This window comes from Berghia stephanieae, chromosome 9 (assembly GCF_034508935.2).
Source record: "Berghia stephanieae isolate SIO BIC M18660-M18661 chromosome 9, UCSD_Bste_1.3, whole genome shotgun sequence".
NCBI lineage: Eukaryota > Metazoa > Mollusca > Gastropoda > Nudibranchia > Aeolidiidae > Berghia > Berghia stephanieae.
The window spans coordinates 9,392,330-9,411,407 of record NC_088368.1 but is presented as its reverse complement, the minus strand read 5'-3'; the positions used below and the strand labels follow the sequence as shown (position 1 = coordinate 9,411,407).

Here is a 19,078-nt window from a genome sequence, read left to right as displayed (position 1 = left end):
TTTTGCGGCGGCGATGGGGTTTGAACCTGCGACCTTAATGGTACGACAACTCCGCCTGGCCGGTGAGAGCATGACTCTACCGTATGAGCTTTTAAACTGGGTTCGTGGATAGCTCATACGGTAGAGTCACGCTCTCACCGGCCAGGCGGAGTTGTACCAATAAGGTCGCAGGTTCAAACCCCATCACCGCCGCAAAAAAATAATTTATTCTCTATTGTCTTCTGGCACTTTTCTACTCAATATAATACACAGCAAGTGACATCCTGCCCACCACGGGAGGTCAAAGGACCCCGCCCAGTCCCGATTTACGCCACTTAATGTTTTGTCAAGTGGGTCAATTGAATAACCATTATTAATTTTCAAGTAAAAGTATGATAATTTTCTTGAAAATATTTTACTCTGGATGTTAACAGATAGAGGGCGGTCCAAGAGCTCAGTGTGGAGAGCACCCATCCCCACTCCCTCCCTCCATGTCTACCCATTAGTGTTTGGGTAACTGGGTCTGTTAAATATGGTGGAAAGTACTTTGCAATAGACTAGCATAATGTCCGCAGGGTACTAAGGAATTGCTTTAGTCTTTTCTAGCTCTATAGAATCTGGGATAAATTCCGGCTCCATGGGCTTTATGGCTCTAAAAGACCACTCTTTTTTTATATATATAAGGCAGTACATTATATCATATATATTCTGCCAACTGAGGAGATGAGGGAATAATCGAAACGCATGTTTTGGCTGACATATAAGTGAGTGAATTTATTTATTTTTATATGCTCTAATTATCGAGCACTCTCGTACTTAAAAGTACCCAATAACACTCATAATTATATATATACATACATACATACACACACACACACACACACACACACACACACACACGTGATCTGGTAAAATATTTAATTTTATTCACTGAGATTCAGACTAAAGGCTATTTTAAAAGAAAGTGGCGGCTATGCACTTTATTAGTTCTCCTTATAAATTTAAAGAACCATTCTGCACTGTACAAATGTGATACATTGACAGACCTATGGCATTGCAGGAACTTCCATCTCTGTCCAAAGTGTATCCAGTAATACACCGGCATTGCGGACCTCTTCCAAAATGGCCTTCAAGACAAGTCTGACTGCAGGGTCGGTCTATATCGGATGAGTTGCAGTAGTTGATCTCTGTGGAGTCAAACAAAGCAATTTAACTCTCTCCTTACCAGCCATTTTCAGGATTCTCACCAAAACTTTCACACCTAGCTAACACAAAAATATTTTTTTTATCACTCGAACACAATATAAGTTCTTGGCATACATAGATATCTTTAGCAAAATATGCTCTACAACACACTGTTCACTTTCTTTAAATGTACAAGAGAAGTTTTGAAAAAGAATATAGTTGGTAAGGAGAGGGTTAAGTTTTCCAGCACCATACAAGGTTTATAAAAGATAAATAATTCTTTTATTTTCTTTCTCTAACTTGAAAAAAAATTAAGCTAACTTGTTTAACTCATTTTTTTGTTTTAATTTAGCATTTTATCCAATTTTGTTCCCAGATAGTTAAAAGATCACAAAACTCACCACCTCCTGTCAGTGGTCAGTCCAAACTCTTTAATACCCATTTGAAAAATAAACCCACTTATCTCACAACAGCCTAGAGAGCTAAATAGCGCAAGTGGTAGAACCTTTACTCATCGAGTATTTGGATCAGTTTTGAATTCAAGCACAATAATATATTTGTTGTTGATTGTTTCGGAAGGGGGTCAGGTTTAAATTGACAAGTTTATCCAAGCTATATATATATATAGTGTTTACTTGAAAAAGGCCAAAGGTCGAAACGTTGTTTGTTTTGTGCTGTTCCCTTATTCATGAGTCAGATTTACTCCCTTTATCGTTATCTCCATAACGGAAATTTCAATGATTTGTTAAATAGATGCATTAAGTGGGTTGATTAAAATCAAAATGTAAATATATATTATCACTTGTGCTTCAACACAAATAGATGATTGAAAGTTTTTTTTACTTATAATATATAGGTAGAAAATATATTGACTCCTCAAATCTTAAAAAGGGGCAGCGTGGCTCAGCAGAACGGTCTTCGCTTCGTATCCGAAGGTACCGAGTTCGATCACCCGCCGCTGCACTGTGTGGCCTTGAACAAGTCGCCTCGCCCTAGCTCAATTTGCAGCACTGCAATGCGGCTGACGCCTGGATTATTCCAGTCTTCCCTTGGATTAGACCCAAGAGACAAATTTCCCCTATGGGATGAATAAAGGAAATTATTTTTAAAAAATAATTAAAAGCAGCTTAAATTTTATCATTACCTGAAATTGTATCATTAAAGGTAAAGAGAAAGGTAATCATGAAAGGATTATAGTTAAAAGCAACCACTCACCAACACAATTCTTTTTCTCATCAAACTTGTATCCATCTTTACAAATACACTTGACCCCTCGACCCTCAGGCAGGCAGAGTTGATTTGGCCCACAATTTTTGGCTTTGCATAATTTTTCTGAAAGATGGCAGACATCAAGGTTGATTTTAATGCACCTCATCAGGAGCAACTTTTAAAAGTGTTTTTAAGGGTTTTATGACGCTTGCAACACATTTAAGTCATAGCAGCGCCAGAAAAAAGGAAGAAAATGGGATAGCAAAAAGTTCTAGAATTACAATTAAAGCACCCAAGCGTAAGTATTATTGTCATGTTATGTTATGTTATGTTACGTTATGTTATGTTATGTTATGTTATATAAGCAATGCAGTCACCCCATCTCCTGCCATATTTTAAATTGGGCTATTTTTGTTGTGTCATTGAGTAAGACAAATTACTCTATTCAACTCCAACTCCAGTAAAAGATTTTAAACATGATATTTCATACAGCGCAATATTTACATACTGTGCATACATCGCATTACAAGGGGTAGGCAAGCCATAGCTTCAGCGACACTTGGCGTATAGAGCAAACTATAACTTCTGCTTGGTGCTTTTGAATTTATTCCAACAACGACATCGATGTTACTGTTATGGTGAGAAAAAGTCGTGTAGTTGATATAATCCCGGGCACTTTCTCAAACTGTTCAAACTCATATTAAAAAGGTTTTTAAGTTAGGTACTCATAACCTACTTACTTATTGCGTGGATGAGACAATGGGGGGGGAGGGAAGGGCAGGGATGATGGATAAAGGCCTTTTCTATTTCGTTTGCTTTATGCCAGTTTTGACCAAAAAAAAAAACCCCAAAAAACGCAATTTTTAAAAGCAATCTTCTTGTTTTTCGCTTGCAAAATTTGAGAATTTGGTTGTAACATTTTGGATTTCATTTTGCAAAAAACTGCCATATCAGATTAAGTACGGCTAGCTTGGCAATCTGGCTGTCCTTAAGTACGGCTAGTCTAGCAGGAGACTAATCGTCATTAAGTACGGATAGCCTTTTTCTAAAGTAGAAGACACATTGAGGGGAATAGAAGACGCTGCAAGAATGACTATCCGGCCCATCAAGGGAGGTCAAAAGACCAATGTGTGCTCGGTTTACAAATAAGTGCATGTCATAAAAGACACAACCCCAGAAAATGGGTTGACTGGTAAAAAAATTTTTTTAAAGCATGGAGGCCCTGTTGGAAAGATTTTTTGTTTGTTTTTTTTTTTTGCTTTTTAAGGGTTTTACGGCGCTTGCAACACATCTAGGTTATATCAGCGCCAGTAAAAAGGAAGAAAATGGGAAAGCAAAAAGTTCTAGAATTACAATTAAAGCAGTCAAGAGAAAGCAAGACAAAGGGAACTGGGAACAAATAGGGATCAGATGTAGATTCCAAGAGCATACCACCAATGTACTTAGTATGAGATCACCTAAAAGTCTCATCCAGACACAGGCACAGTCCCCACTAAGAAGAATACACTCAAATGTTTACAAATAAAATATATATAATACATAATACAGTGCATAACAGAGAGATGATTTACAAGGGAAAAAAAATATCTCCCAAAACTTAACTATACATTTCACTGTTTCCCTCCCAGCCAGGGTATCCGGCCAGAGCCAGGACAACACCAAGTAATCTCATTCCAAGACAAAGACAGAAAGCATGTTGGAAAACTGTTATAAGGGGATAGTAGACACAGTATGTACCCCCCTGCCCACTATGGGAGGTCAGGAACCCCACCCAGTTGTTGGAAAGAATAGAGAAAGCTGCTACATCACCAGTATTCTTTTTTAAAAATAATATATTTAATGTTCTAGTAGGGGGTTTTGGAGAGGGGGAAACTTTAAAAAAAAAAAAAAAGTCTCCCCCCTCCCAAACCCCCTACTTGAACATTATAAAAAAAAAGTGTCTCCCTCTCCCAAACCCCCTACTAGAACATTAAAAAAACCCCAGAAAACTGGGAATGTAGGAGTCAGGAGCTTTCGGAAGGCCTCCCGAGAAAAACCATTGTTGAGTTGATGGCTATTAAAATAACGCCTAATGTCATGTTCAAAGTATTACTTATTTTTATTTACATACTATTATTATATCATAGAACTTCCATTACCACTCGCGTCGTAAATTAGACGGTAACATTGACAGAGGTAAATAAAGATATATCTAACAACAACTTACGACAATCATTCTTTTCATCAGATCCATCATCACACATCGCATGGCCATCACAGACGTCCACAGCAAAAATGCAGTGGGACCGATCGTCGCACAGGAATGAATCGGCTTCCTCTTGACATTTGTATTTCTCGTCATCTGAAAATGTTAATAGAAAAATGGATATTCTTCACGGTCTCTAAAGCAATCGAATGATGAACCAAACCTATAACGATGTATGTAGCAGACGGGTAACTACAGTTAACAATAATTATTGGAATTATATTTTTATTGGAAGGGATAGCCGGGCGACAAATTCAAGGGAAGTAATGCTAATCATCTTATAATCAAATAGGGATTATTATGGTTATATCCCTTTTACTGAGTACTTTGCAAGTCAATGGCATACACTTAAGTGTCAGAAAGAAAGGGGGGAAATATATTACAGGTCTAAATATACAATAAAATAATTTTTAAAATATGAATAAGAATATGAAAATGTGTATTGCCTACCATCAAGTTATCCGAATAATTGGAGGGAAAGAAAGAAAGAAAGAAAGAGAGAGAGAGAGAGAGAGAGAGAGAGAGAGAGAGAGAGAAAGAAATAAAGGAAGAGAGAAATAAAGGAAGAGAGAAATAAAGGAAGAGAGAAATAGAGGAAGAGAGAAATAAAGGAAGAGAGAAATAAAGGAAGAGAGAAATAAAGGAAGAGAGGGAGAGAGAGAGAGAGAGAGTAGGAGAGAGAGAGAGTAGGAGAGAGAGAGAGAGTAGGAGAGAGAGAGAGTAGGAGAGAGAGAGAGAGTAGGAGAGAGAGAGAGTAGGAGAGAGAGAGTAGGAGAGAGAGAGAGTAGGAGAGAGAGAGAGTAGGAGAGAGAGAGAGAGTAGGAGAGAGAGAGTAGGAGAGAGAGAGTAGGAGAGAGAGAGAGAGAGTAGGAGAGATAGAGTAGGAAAGAGAGAGGGGGGGAGAGAGAGAGGGGGAGAGAGAGAGGGGTAGAGAGAGATGAGAGAGAGAGGGAGGGAAAGAGAGAGAAAGAGAGAGAGAGGGAGGGAAAGAGAGAGAAAGAGAGAGAGAGAGAGAGAGAGAAAGAGAGAGAGAGAGATAGAGAGAGAGAAAGGAAGAGAGAGAGAAAGAAAGAGAGAGTAGGAGAGAGAGAGAAAGAAAGAGAGAGAGTAGGAGAGAGAGAGTAGGAGAGAGAGAGTAGGAGAGAGAGAGTAGGAGAGAGAGAGAGTAGGAGAGAGAGAGAGTAGGAGAGAGAGAGAGAGTAGGAGAGAGAGTAGGAGAGAGAGAGAGTAGGAGAGAGAGAGAGTAGGAGAGAGAGAGAGTAGGAGAGAGAGTAGGAGAGAGAGAGAGAGTAGGAGAGAGAGAGTAAGAGAGAGAGAGTAAGAGAGAGAGAGTAAGAGAGAGAGTAAGAGAGAGTAAGAGAGAGTAGGAGAGAGAGGAGAGAGAGTAGGGGAGAGAGAGAGAGCAACTTACCACAACGCAGTTCATCGGACCCATCCATACAATCCTTATTCCCGTCACAGATATATTTCTTTGGGACGCACTGGGACACACTCAAACATTTCATCTTATGAGGCTGGCAGGTCACTGGGCCTGGAATTATCAATGAACGAACACATTCATAAATGAAGAAACGAATAGATAAATGAAAATAAAGACAAACAAACAAAAAGAACAACTGGAAAAATACTGAAAGAAAAAAAAGACGTGAGTTTTTAGCGCAATACCTACTAAACGTGCTCAAAGCTTTACAAAGGATATAACATAAGAAAATAATGAAAAAAAAAAATAAAAAAGAACATTAAATTAAATAAATATATGAATAAATAAATGCATAAATTAACAAAAACCAACCTTTTATTTGTTCAAATGGGTAATCTTTGGTCTTTTGACAATACCTATGCGACCCATAAATGTTTCAAAAAGCTACTACATGCTCCGTAATAGGAGTTTAGAAATAAAATATGGGAAAGACAAACTTTCAAGCTTTTTTTTGTTTTTGTTTTTTGTTTGTTTTTTGTTTTCAATGTATGAAATTGTTTCTTCACCATAACGACTAGAAATATTGGTATACGTTTCTATAAATTCAATGTCTAGCATATAGAAGAAACGAAATGGACGTTATCTAGCTCTTTGTTCTTGTTTTTAGACAGCCATTTGGTGAATAATTCACTCTGCAGTAGATATAGTATCAAACAGAAAATATAAAAGTTCAACGCTACACAGTTTGTTTTTTTTTTGGTATTTTTTTTTTTGTATTGGTACTTTATAGCCGACTGGCGGATGTCGTGAGTATTTTACCTAAACGCATCGTATCAATAGTTCATCCCGACATAAACCCGTTTTGGAATGGTAGGTCTCATATTGGATTTAAAAAAGACAAAACTCCGCTCAGGTCAACCTTGGACATTTAATCGATATAATTCGATTCAATAGTCTGATGTCACTTCCGCCCAGCAACCAGCAGCTTGGTTCTAAACAAAGACACTCGGATACTTTTTATTCTTCATGCTGGCTTGAACTTTTTCACCTGTCATGTGATCAGAATGTATAAAAGTCAAAATATGATCAGATGTATAAAGTTTTTCTCCTCTGGATACACTTTTATGCTTGTCGGAGGTGTATTTCATAAGGGCGTCCGCCATTGTTCCGATAGTTTAGAACCAGTTACTAAGTTACTATGCGTCATTACGAGGGAAGTGCGTCACGACTATTGAATCCTATTATAGACAAATCATACGATAAATGGGACAGCGTAGCTCAGATGTACTGTCGTCGCTTCGTACCCAAAAGGTACCGAGTTCGATCACCCGCCGCTCTGTGTGGCCTTGAGCAAGCCGCTTCGCCTTAGCTTTCTTTGCGGCGCCGCACTGCGGCTGACACCTGGGTTATTCCAGTCTTCCCTTGGAAGAGACCCTAAAGACAAGTTTCCCCTATGGGATGAATAAAGGATTTTATTCTTAATAAATCAAATCGAACTATATATGAGTGTGTGTGTGTGTGTGTGTGTGTGTGTGTGTTGGTGGGTACGTGTAGGTAGGATTTTATTCTTAATAAATCAAATCGAATTATATGTGTGTGTGTGTGTGTGTGTGTGTGTGTGTGTGTGTTTCTAATCAATACAAAAAGAAACCAGAAAAAAAAAGATAAAGTAGTCACTACATTGCAACCATTTCTGTAAAACCACGTCATGACCTCCACGCAAGAATGAATTTCTATTTCATTTTATTATTTTGTTGTTGTTGTTGTTGTTGTTGTTGTTGTTGTTGTTGTTGTTATATTTTGCTCTGAATCATTTTGAAGTTTTGGTGTTTTTTAGTTTAGTTTTGTGGGTTTTTTTGTTTTTTTTTCTTTTTCCAATGGAATTCTTTCACAACAAACAACTTCCGTTTCTCTATTATGCTAATTCCCGCTTTCCTTTGAGAATAATGGTTCACTGAGCAAACTGAAAGCTGGGTTAAAAACAAACAAACAAAAAACAAAAACAAAAACTGAGCAAACTGAAAGCAAGATTGGGTCACGAAGTCGATATCAAAGGTAAATATGAATGGGCGGCAGCTTACGACAATTTGTGGCATATTTTGCTTGTTTGTCGCTTTGTCGTATTGTGTTATGACTCGCCTTTGGACACAGGCAGAATTCCCGGTTCTAGATTCGCTCTGGGTAGCGCAACGTTAAGGCCTTGAAAAAGTCTTTTTAATCACTTCTCTCACCGCACTCTGGTGTAAAATGAGTACCTGGCCGGTAACAAAACAAAAACAAACAAACAAACAAAAAAAGGCGACCCACAAGCGCTATATCAAGTTTTCCCGTCCAACATGCTAAGTGTTGCTGTATGTTTGGGGCCCCCTATAAAACGCTTTTAGCCAAATGAGTGTATATTGCGCTACATAATTGATTGATTTCTGAATTCAATTTGATCTTGTTCATTTTCATTTTATTTATTTATTTATTTATTTATTTATTTATTTATTTATTTATTTATTTATTTATTTATTTATCTATTCATTTATTTGCTTGATAGTTTATTTAGAAGTTAATTATCCATTTATTTATTTATCTTTTAAACTTTAAATTGTCATGTGGATGTAATTGTTTTCATTAATTTCGTGATTTTGTAGACTGGTTTGTAAATGTGGACAAGTAAAATGCATGACAACTGAAACTGTAAAAATCATAATTTATCAGAGACTTATGTATGATTATTATTGTTGTTGCTTTCATGATTATTTTGTCATTAATATTTCATTGTACTATAAACTTTGCACATTTATAATCCATTCGATCATGACCAATTTTCAATTACCAATATTCTATGATAGTATTTTTCGATTTTAAATTGCCGTATTGATACATTTTTCCGGACATTCAAAGTTGTGTAAAACTGTCTGTGAATGATACAGTAAAAGCTATATGAGATTCTGTGATTATAAACTATTGTATAAGGCATTTAAAGGATAATTCCTATTAAGCCTTTCGTAAGATAAGATAAGATAAAACATTTTGTTCCATTAAAAGAAAATGTAACGCAGCTTTTTTGTTTGTTTGTTTGTTGCTTTAGGTCTCTTCCAACACAATTGAGGTTATATGAGAGACCGCTGAAACAAAAAAAAACAAGCAATCTAACAAAAATTGTACAAATGTAAATCAAAATCATAACCTAAAGATATCATAAGCTAAATTATAAATAACCAAGAACAAACAGGCAGAAGATTTACAGAAAAAAAATATTCCCTGTCAAAAATACAATCACAAACCAAAGAAGCAGGATAGGCTAGTAAAGAGAAGAAGAAACGACAACACTATCGGATCGTACACCCATGCGAACATCATAGGTATATGATTCAAGGGTGATGCTCCCATCCAACCACCCGCATGTAACGCAGCGACACAGTGTACAGTTGTTAAAACTGTACTGTGCCAACTTAATCTCTATCCTTAGGTCTCCTCCCAGAAACGCTATGGAGAACGATTTTGCGGGAACGTACATTTAAAAAAAAAATTGTGCTTTATATAGCAATGTGCTCAAAACGCTTTACAAGGGGTCACTGGTCAACAGCAACTTTCAACATGTAGGACGAAACATAACGCCTGTTAGGCGATATTACAATTTTTCGGACAAAGACAGCGCTGTTAACGGCCAGGTACTCATATTACACCTGAGTACGGTGAGAGAAAGTGAGTAAAGAGCCTTTTCCAATGACTCAACTATGCGCCGAGCGCGAGGCTCGAACCCAGGACCTTCCGATCCGAAAGCGAGTGACATACCACAAGACCACATAGCCGCACAACGTAGATGAATAAATCAAAATTTTAATATAGGTGGTTCACCGTCAATACAAATATCTCCGGCATCAGCCGCAATGCAACAACCCAAAATGCAACGAGAGCCGACATTCAGAGCGGTAAGTAGGATTCATAGCTGATCCCTCTTGGGTAAGAGACGAAGACCAATATAGAAGGAACGAAATCGACGCCACTAAGCTCTTTGTTTTTGTTTTAGATGGCTATTTTGGTGATTCTCACTGAATCATATCCATCAGACTATAAACCCACAGGGTTACACAGTTGTGTGTGTTGGTACGTTATATCCGGGTGGCGGATGTTGTGAGCATTTAACTTAATTGCATAGCATCAATACGATGTGTCGCCCTACCCCCCTTCCCCTCCCCCCTTGTTAGAATGATTGACTGACCCTTTTATAAAAGCCGGCGTTTTAAAATATTCCACGCACATTTTGCAGTCAATCATGTGCATGGAATATTTTAAAACCCTAGCTTTTATAAAACGCAAAGTAGATACATTAATATGAAACCTACAGCCTCTAAACGGATTTTCTCTCTCTCTCTCTCTCTCTCTCTCTCTCTCTCTCTCTCTCTCTCTCTCTCTCTCTCTCTCTCTCTGATGAAATGTTTCTATTCGTTGACTTTCAGAACGAGACTTGTAAAAATACTTGCATAGACTGTCGATAGCATCGTAGTCTGTGCATTGGTTGAAATCACTACACAGGTCGTCTAGAGAAATGCACATGGGAGGGTTCGTGCACATGTAGGAATCGCTTGGACAACTCGTTGGTGCCGATTTGACATCTGGATGGAAACAAAAGGATGGCATGCAATGGGAAATTAATAAATAATCTTTCAGAGCGATAAGGCCCCACGGAGCCACAGAGTTTCTCGCGTTTTCCATAGCATTAAACGGATGATAGCAATAAATTGCTTGCTACCCTTCAAATAGGACGGAAGTCTATCAGAAAGTACTTTCGGTAAGATAAAAAAAACACAACTACCCAATCACTGTTTGATGGGTAGGGAGTCGGAAGAAGAAAAAAAATCCAAAATTCACTCAGCATCCATCCCAGTCCCTTTTCGTAGGAAGAAAGTCAGTGCTCTAACATCTAACCTATTGGGACTCTCGGATGGAAACCTGGCAACTCACAAAAGGTCAAGTCAAAGTCATTAAAAAACGAACAAAAACAAAACAAAACAAAACCTCACAATAGAGGGATGGATGGATGCTTAGAAAAAGAAACTTTAATGTAAGAGAACAAAGCTCATCAGTGATGCCAGTTTTATGAGGCGACAACAATTTCCGAGGACGTCTCAGTTTTTTTTTCCATAGGTTTAATTAAGAGTCGGATAACTTTTTCATCAACTTCTCAAATAAAAAAGAAAAAAAGCGTCAAACGCCAAAATTTTAAGAAAACTGTTTGGTTGTGTACTTTTTAATAAGATTTGTTTTGTTTGTTTTTTTTTTTTTAAATCTCAAATATCCTACTCTATATTATGCATGAGCTGTTTTAGCCCTTTTGCATCCCAATATTTGCAAGAAGGACGTAGCGCAAATTTGTTTTTCAGTTGAAAGAAGTCATGCACGACAACACATGTAAATTATTTGCCATAGTCTACATGATTCATAAACAAAAAGGCTTCCAAAAGGTTACAACATCACATGAATATCACGAGGAAGGAAGTTTTGAGGCAAAAACATCAATCTTGAAGGCAATGGCAGTTCGTAACATCCAAAACTACAATGTCAAATAGCGTTGTGCTAACTTTAAAATTAAAACAAAAATATAAAGAAAACTTTAAATCTATTTTTTAAAAAATAATAATACGAGTACATAAATGATATGCATTAATTTTCTGCCTATTCTAATGGAGTTAAAGACAAGCGACCACGAAACGACGGACGCTTAAACTTAAAGGATATTTTACAGAACAAATTCTCACAACCTTGACAAAGATTAGTTTAACGGCATGGACCTTAAAATTGAGAACCAGCAGGGGACGCATATGGAGACACCTCACCAGGAAATACTGGAAACAGCAAGCGACCATTTCGTCAGACAAGCTCTAAGTCAGTCAATCAATTCAAATCTTTTAGAAATATTTCAACTTAAAAATGTCTGAGCATTCTCATATTTCCCATTGTATTTAAGATTTCAGATTTTCTGAAATTTTGCAACAGAAAAATCGCATTCCATATTTCTATTTTTATTCTAACCGGCACACAAACGAAACACGCTGCTTGACAAAGTATTGAGCTTTTGAGCTTTAAAAAACGAGCTTTTATATAGCGCAATATCCAGTAAACGTGCTCAAAGCGCTTTACAAGGGATCCCTAGCCAACAGCAACACTTAACATGTAGAACGAGACATGAAGCCTGTTAAGCGATATTGCAATTTTTTTCGGACATGGACTACGCTGTTAACGGCCAGGTAATTCATTTTACACCTGAGTACGATGAGAGAATGTGTGTAAAGAGTCTTTTCCAAGGACTCAACTATGCGCCGAGCGAGGCTCGAACCCAGGACCTTCCGATCCGAAAGCGAGTGCGATACCACAAGACCACATAGCCGCACATAGTATTGCAGGGTACTCAAGCAATGTGGACTTGACACTACTTACACCAGAATCAGGGCATCGCTTGTATGTGTGATAAAAAAAAAAGAATTTAACTTACCACAATTGATCTCGTCAGAGTTATCCCCACAATCATCAACATGGTTACACCTCTTATCTCCCTTGATGCAGATGGAGTTGGTGCATTCGAAATAGGATGGGTGGCATTTATCTACGAAAATAGATTAACGAATTGGTTAAGATGATAGACGCAAAATTTCAATCCCCTCCCCTCTTGTTTCTTCACTTGTAATGTTATACAGAAGGAAAGAAATTGACGTCACTCAGCTATTTGTTGTTATTTTTAGGCAGCATGGTAGTGATAAGTTCTCACTAAATTATATCAGACTATAAACGTTTAAAGGTTACAGCTTTGTTGGTTGGCGGATGTCAGTAATTTACCTAAATATATAAAGACGTCGAGTATGCGCTTGGCTAAGAAGCTCACCACATTGCCATCCGGGAGTATAGATAGTATGCAGATGACGTCACTCAGGCCTTTGTTATTGTTTTTGCCATCCGCGTTTGTGAGTTGTTCTCATTAAACTGTATTAACCAGACTATAAAAGTTCATGGTTACACAGAGTTTGTGTGTTGGTCCGTTATACATCCGGATGGCAATGTTGTGAACTCCTTGGTCAAGCGCATTCTATCTATAACGGACCGACATACAAAACTATGTGTAACCTTGAACCATACAAAACTATGTGTAACCTTGAACGTTTATAGTCTGGATAATACAGTTTAGTGAGAAGTACTCATAAACGTGGATGGCAAAAAAAAAAAAACAAAAAACCAAAGACCTGAGTGACGTCATCTTCGTTAATAATATTCATCAATAAAGCATATCAATATCAATATAACCACGGCGAAAGACATAGGAGCTGGATTGGATTTCTTTCTTCTTCTCGTATGCCTTTATATCTGAAGTCCCGTTTCGAAGATGAAGGTACTCGTCTTTCTGAGTTCTTCAAGCGGGTCGAAACGTTTTGTATGTAGAGAAGTTGCAGAGGGACATTATATCTCTTCTCTATGGGTTGTGTCTTTTCCGCATCGCTGCAGTATTAATATGCTCTGCATCTTCCTCCTCCTCCGAAGCAGATCGGTGACTGAATCAGTTTCATGCGTCTGTGTACATATGTGCTTTTAAAGTCTGTTGTGTCCTGTCCTGATGTGGAACACGATACTTGTTCATGTCTCGGCATAATGCGTAATCATCTGAACACACTTGTGTAGTTCGAATTATGCGTTATGGGTATTTTCTATTTTAGGCGAGACGAGAGGTGATGTGTATATATATAAATGGTTTTCTTTCAATCAAATATAGATAGTATGCACTTGGATAAGAAGCTCATAACATTGTCATCCGGAAGTATAACCGACCAACACACAAAACTGTGTGTATCCATGAACGTTTATAACAAAGACCTGAGTGACATCTTCGAACTGTCTATACTGCTAAATTCCACTTGTACGTTTTAAGTTTTTCTATTTCTTTTTCTTTCTTTTTTTTTTTCGTTGTTTTTCCATTTGGTGAATTCTCACGAGCACATATCGTGAGCTGAAATTTATTAGAAGGGGTGGGGTGGGGAGGGGGAGGTGCAAAAAAAAAAAAAAAAGAAAAGAAAAGGTAACGCGTAATGAACACCAAGCTGCACATGAACTTTTGATCAATGACTTTCCAACACTCTCTGGAATTCGACAGTCTGTAGCTGGGGGACCGAATTTACTGGTTACCTCAAAAAACCCGATGCCTCATTCTCTACACTGTGGTGCATAAACTTGAGCTGTTATATAGCGCAATATCCACTAATCGTGTTAAAAGCGATTTACAAAGGGTCCCTGACCAACAGCAACACGTAACAAGTATAACGAGACATGACGCCTGTTAGGCGATATTACATTATTTTTTCGGACAGATACAACGCTGTTAAGGACCAGATATTCATTTTACACCTGAGTAGGGTGAGAGAATGTGAGTAAAGAGCCTTTTCCAAGGACTCGACTATACGCCAAGCGAGGCTTGAACTCAGGACCTTCTGATCCAAAAGCGAGTGCCATACCACAAGACCGATCACATAGCCGCATGGTGTATATCAATGGAAAGTGGAAAACAAACCATTATGCTGATCAAAAGGTTTGTTCAACACTATCACCACAACCTTCTCAGTTACATACACGATCGAAAATCATGTAAAACACGCATGCTCCTTTAAATTTCCATTCGATTGAAAAAAAAATTCGACAGCTCTTCCTTACCATTAACGCGCTCTAAAATCTTTATAATATTTCATTATTTTGTTAGTTGTAAAGCTCTCGAGTCACCGGTGCAACCTAAATAATATATAAAGACTCAATTGTGGACGCAAAATATATATAAATCTATATAGTGCGGCTATGTGGCTGTGGTGGGTTCGCTTTCGGATCGGAAGGTCCTGGGTTCGAGCCTCGCTCGGCGCATTGTTGAGTCCTTGGAAAAGGCTCTTTACTTACATTCTGTCACCGTACTCAGGTGTAAATTGAGTACCTGGCCATTAACAACGTTGTCTTTGTCCTAAAAAAAAATTGTAATATCGCCTAACAGGCGTCATGTCACGCACGTCCCACATGTTAAGTGTTGCTGTTGACCAGGGACCCCTTGTAAAATGCTTTTAGCACGTTTAGTGGATATTGCTCTATATAAAAGCTCAATATTTGTTTTTCTTTAAACCTTAAATCTAGAGAAATTAGAGATGGGTGATGGTATGAAAGTCTTCCAAAGTCTGTTGATGTCGACCTAAAGTCTCCATAATGTACATTTATTATTTTTTTCATAATTCTTTCATAGCCTTTTAAGACAATCCAAAGCTATGCACGGGCATTTTAATAGAATATTAGAATAAGATTGCAGTATGAAAAAGGGCGCTTAACAAGCGAAATATACAGTATGTGAAGAAATTTAGCTATGTTGCCAGCTTATATAATAAAAGCACTGCATAGCCTTGTGAAAGAGATCAAACAATTGGAAGGACTTCCGTAGTTTCACAGCGCGCCGAAAGAGGGGATTTTATTTTGCCATTACCTGGAGAAGACCCACCCCCCACCCCCTCCCCCCCCCCACCCCACCCCCCGAACACCTCCACCTCATTTTATCGGGGTGAGATCCCCAGAAACCCCATTAACCCTAATTAAAGATACGATAACCAGATGGTACATGCTTGCAATCACTTGCAATATCGAAACATGGGAAATACAGTAAATAATAATGGCGTTGGCCGGAAGCGTAAACGACAACCGACTCAGAAAATTGTTTTTGAAATAAGAAAAATCACACCACTTATAAAAATTAAACATTAAATAGTAATCTTTATTGGTCATTGCAATTAATGGGAGCGATCTATATTCATGTTTTTGTCCAACCTAGTCATCGATCACATGATTTGTTGCTGTACAACAATTGGACATTTAATTTCCCAATGTATCTAAACACGCTGCTTTGTTTATGAAAGTTGAAAACATACCAATGAGTCATGCTGCGCAAAATGACCAATTGTAACATTGGATATTTCTCAAACTGTGAACACTTTTCATTATATGGTTCATTTTGAGCACACTTTCCAATGTGACCAATGACCTCGAGCACATTGAAATGTAATATAGATCATGCCCATTGGAAGTCCATAATGGCTAAAATATTAAATAATATAATAAAAGTGCTTTGGCACTACGGAAGTCCTCCCAATTGGGACTAAAATCAATCGAATGCCCAGATTTATTTATTTAATGTTTATTACTTACTCAGTTTTGCCTTGTCTGGAGCCACCGATCCCACACTGGCCGTTATCCAGCATAACAGTACCAAAACTTGTAAGTATCTCATTATCATCTTCCACATGGTTCCAACTATACTATCTATCCCTCTTCAAAACTATAGATTTCCAGCAATCAAGATATCCAGTAGAAAATTTGTTACAAATATTACATTGGATTTGACACTGTATTATACACCTAATTTCTACCGCTATATTTTTGTTGCTTTACTTTACTTTGAATCACGATCTCTACCTATCTACATGACACTATCACTATTCCTACATGTTACTCTAACCACACCTTTCTCAAATCTGACCAGAGGAACAAGGACCAAATTCGATGTTCAAAATAATAATGATATGTATAAAGAATGCAGCTGACGTCATTTTGTTCTTTGTTATTGTTTTTAGACTGCCAATTGATTGATTAGTTCTCAAAATAACTCAACCGGACTATAAACTCTATAGGTTACATATGGTTTTGTGTGTTGGAATATTTGATCTGGCGGGCAAAAACGGGTGAACATTTACCAAGTCGCATACCATCAATTGTTTCTTTAAAAGATATTGAACAACTCACGACGTCGACTGAATTCTCGTGGATTTATTTTTGTGAGTATTCTTTTTTATTGTTGTGCAATTGATAGTATGCGCTTGGTAAGAAGGTCACAACATTGCCATCCGGAAGTATAACGGACCAACACACAAAACTGTGTGTATCCATGAACTTTTATAGATAGTATGCGCTTGGCTAAGAAGCTCATAACATTGCCATCCGGAAGTATAACGGACCAACACACAAAAATGTGTGTATCCATGAACGTTTATAGTCGGGTTAATACAGTTCAGTGAGCATTAATCATAAAGGCGGATGGAAAAAAACAATAACAAAGACCTGAGTGACGTCATCTTCGAACTATCTATAGATAGAATGCGCTTGGCCAAGGAGTTCACAACATTGCCATCCTGAAGTATAACGGACCAACACACAAACTCTGTGTAACCATGAACTTTCATAGTCTGGTTAATACAGTTAAGTGAGAACAACTCACAAACGCGGATGGCAAAAACAATAACAAAGGCCTGAGTGACGTCATCTGCATACTATCTATAGTGAGAATTACTCATAAACATGGACGGCAAAAAAAAAATAATAATAACAAAGACCTGAGTGACGTCAACTTCATTCTGTCTATTGATAGTTCGCGGTTAAATCAAAACCACCGTTATAATATTATGACTTCAAGCAGGATTGGTTGGCCCTCTCGTTTGTGAGTATCTATCAGCGTGGAGTGATGAGCGAAGTGGGTACCATGTACAACACCATACATTTTAAACTCACTTGCAAGGCCAAGAAATGGCGTGTGTTAAAGAAAGCTATTTATTGATGCTATGCGTTTAGTTAATAAACTCACAACATAGGCCAGCCGGATATAACGTCCCAACACATAAAACTATGTGTAGCCTTAAACGTTTTTTGGGTCTTGTTATCATAAAACAGACTGGCTAAAAACAATAACAAAGAGCTGAGTGACGTCAATTTCGTTCATTCTACCTTGAGTTCATAGCATAGCAATCAGAGTTTAGAGAGGGCATTGGTTCATTGCCACCTCCAGAACATGCCACGAAGCCAAAGTTTTTATTCAAATGGTGAGAAATGCTTCCTATTTGTGGGCGGATTGGTCCTGGTAATAGATAGAACGAAGTTGACGTGACTCGGGTCTTTGCTATTTTTTTTTTTGTTGTTCTTGTTTTTTTTTTTTCATTTGCCATCTATGTTTATGAGTAATTGGATTCAATAGTCTGATGTCACGTCGCCCAGCAACGACGGCCATCGTGATTCTAAACAAAGAAAATCGGTGCTTTTTATTCTTCATGCTGGCTAGAACTTTCCATATGTCTGTCTTGTGATCAGAATGTGTAAAAGTCAAAACAGGATCAGATTTATAATGTTTTTTTTTCCTCTGGATACGCTTTTATGCTCGTCGGAGAAATATTTCATAAGGGTGTCCGCCATAGTTTCGATTGTTTAGAGCCAGTTACAAAGTCACCATGCGTCATTACGAGGGAAGTGACTTCAGGACTCTTGAAGCGTATTCTCACTAAACTGTATTAACTAGACTACAAACGTTCAAAGTTACACATAATTTTGTGTGTTGGTCCGTTATATTTCCAGAAGGCAATGTTGTGAGCTTCTTAGCCAAGCGCATCACATCTCAAGGTATGGACTGAAGCATGGCTTCGTAAACTCATGGCCTGATATAGATCAACAAATGACGTCAAAAGACAGGTCTTTGGCAACAAAAGAAAACAAATCGTATGTTCTATTCAACAGTTCAACCAATGGAATCACTTGTTTCTTCGACTCCTATACTAAAGACAACTCACAAGACCAGCTCTGGCAGGCAAAACATAAACAAATAATTGGATTCAGTAGTCTGAAGTCACGCCGCCCGGCAACTGCGGCTATCTTGGTTTTAAACAAAGAAAATCATTACTTTTTATTCTTCATGCTGGCAAGAACTTTTCATATGCCTTGTGATCAGAATGTGTAAAAGTCGAAACATGATCAAATATATGTTTTTTCCCCTCTAGAAACGCTTTTATGCTCGCCGGGGAAATATTTCATACGGGCGTCCGCCATTGTTCCGATGGTTTAGAGCCAGTGTTACTAAGTTACCATGCGTTATAAGGAAGGAGTGATGTTACGACTGTTGAAGAGTATTGAAAACTATTCATTAACGTCATTTACAATGTTGAAAGGGGTTGTTACCAGCGACATCTTATCATCTTTCTGACTGCCCAGGGTGATACACGTACAGGCGG

The 19,078-nt window shown here is 37.9% G+C and overlaps 1 protein-coding gene across 1 annotated transcript in view; it reads right to left on the bottom strand.

Annotated features, from left to right (window-relative positions):
- Positions 1 to 16,566, bottom strand: part of LOC144979639 (low-density lipoprotein receptor-related protein 2-like) — a 53,272-nt gene extending 36,706 nt beyond the window's left edge. Inside the window, exons 1-7 of the mRNA XM_078926456.1 lie at positions 16,239 to 16,566; positions 12,523 to 12,633; positions 10,514 to 10,645; positions 6,030 to 6,149; positions 4,580 to 4,714; positions 2,380 to 2,496; positions 1,026 to 1,166 (exon numbers count right to left, since the gene is read on the bottom strand). Of these exons, the coding sequence (XP_078782582.1) occupies positions 1,026 to 1,166; positions 2,380 to 2,496; positions 4,580 to 4,714; positions 6,030 to 6,149; positions 10,514 to 10,645; positions 12,523 to 12,633; positions 16,239 to 16,335 (853 nt within the window). The 5' untranslated portion in view covers positions 16,336 to 16,566. The remainder of the gene's footprint in view (positions 1 to 1,025; positions 1,167 to 2,379; positions 2,497 to 4,579; positions 4,715 to 6,029; positions 6,150 to 10,513; positions 10,646 to 12,522; positions 12,634 to 16,238) is intronic.
- Positions 16,567 to 19,078: the final 2,512 nt, after the last annotated feature.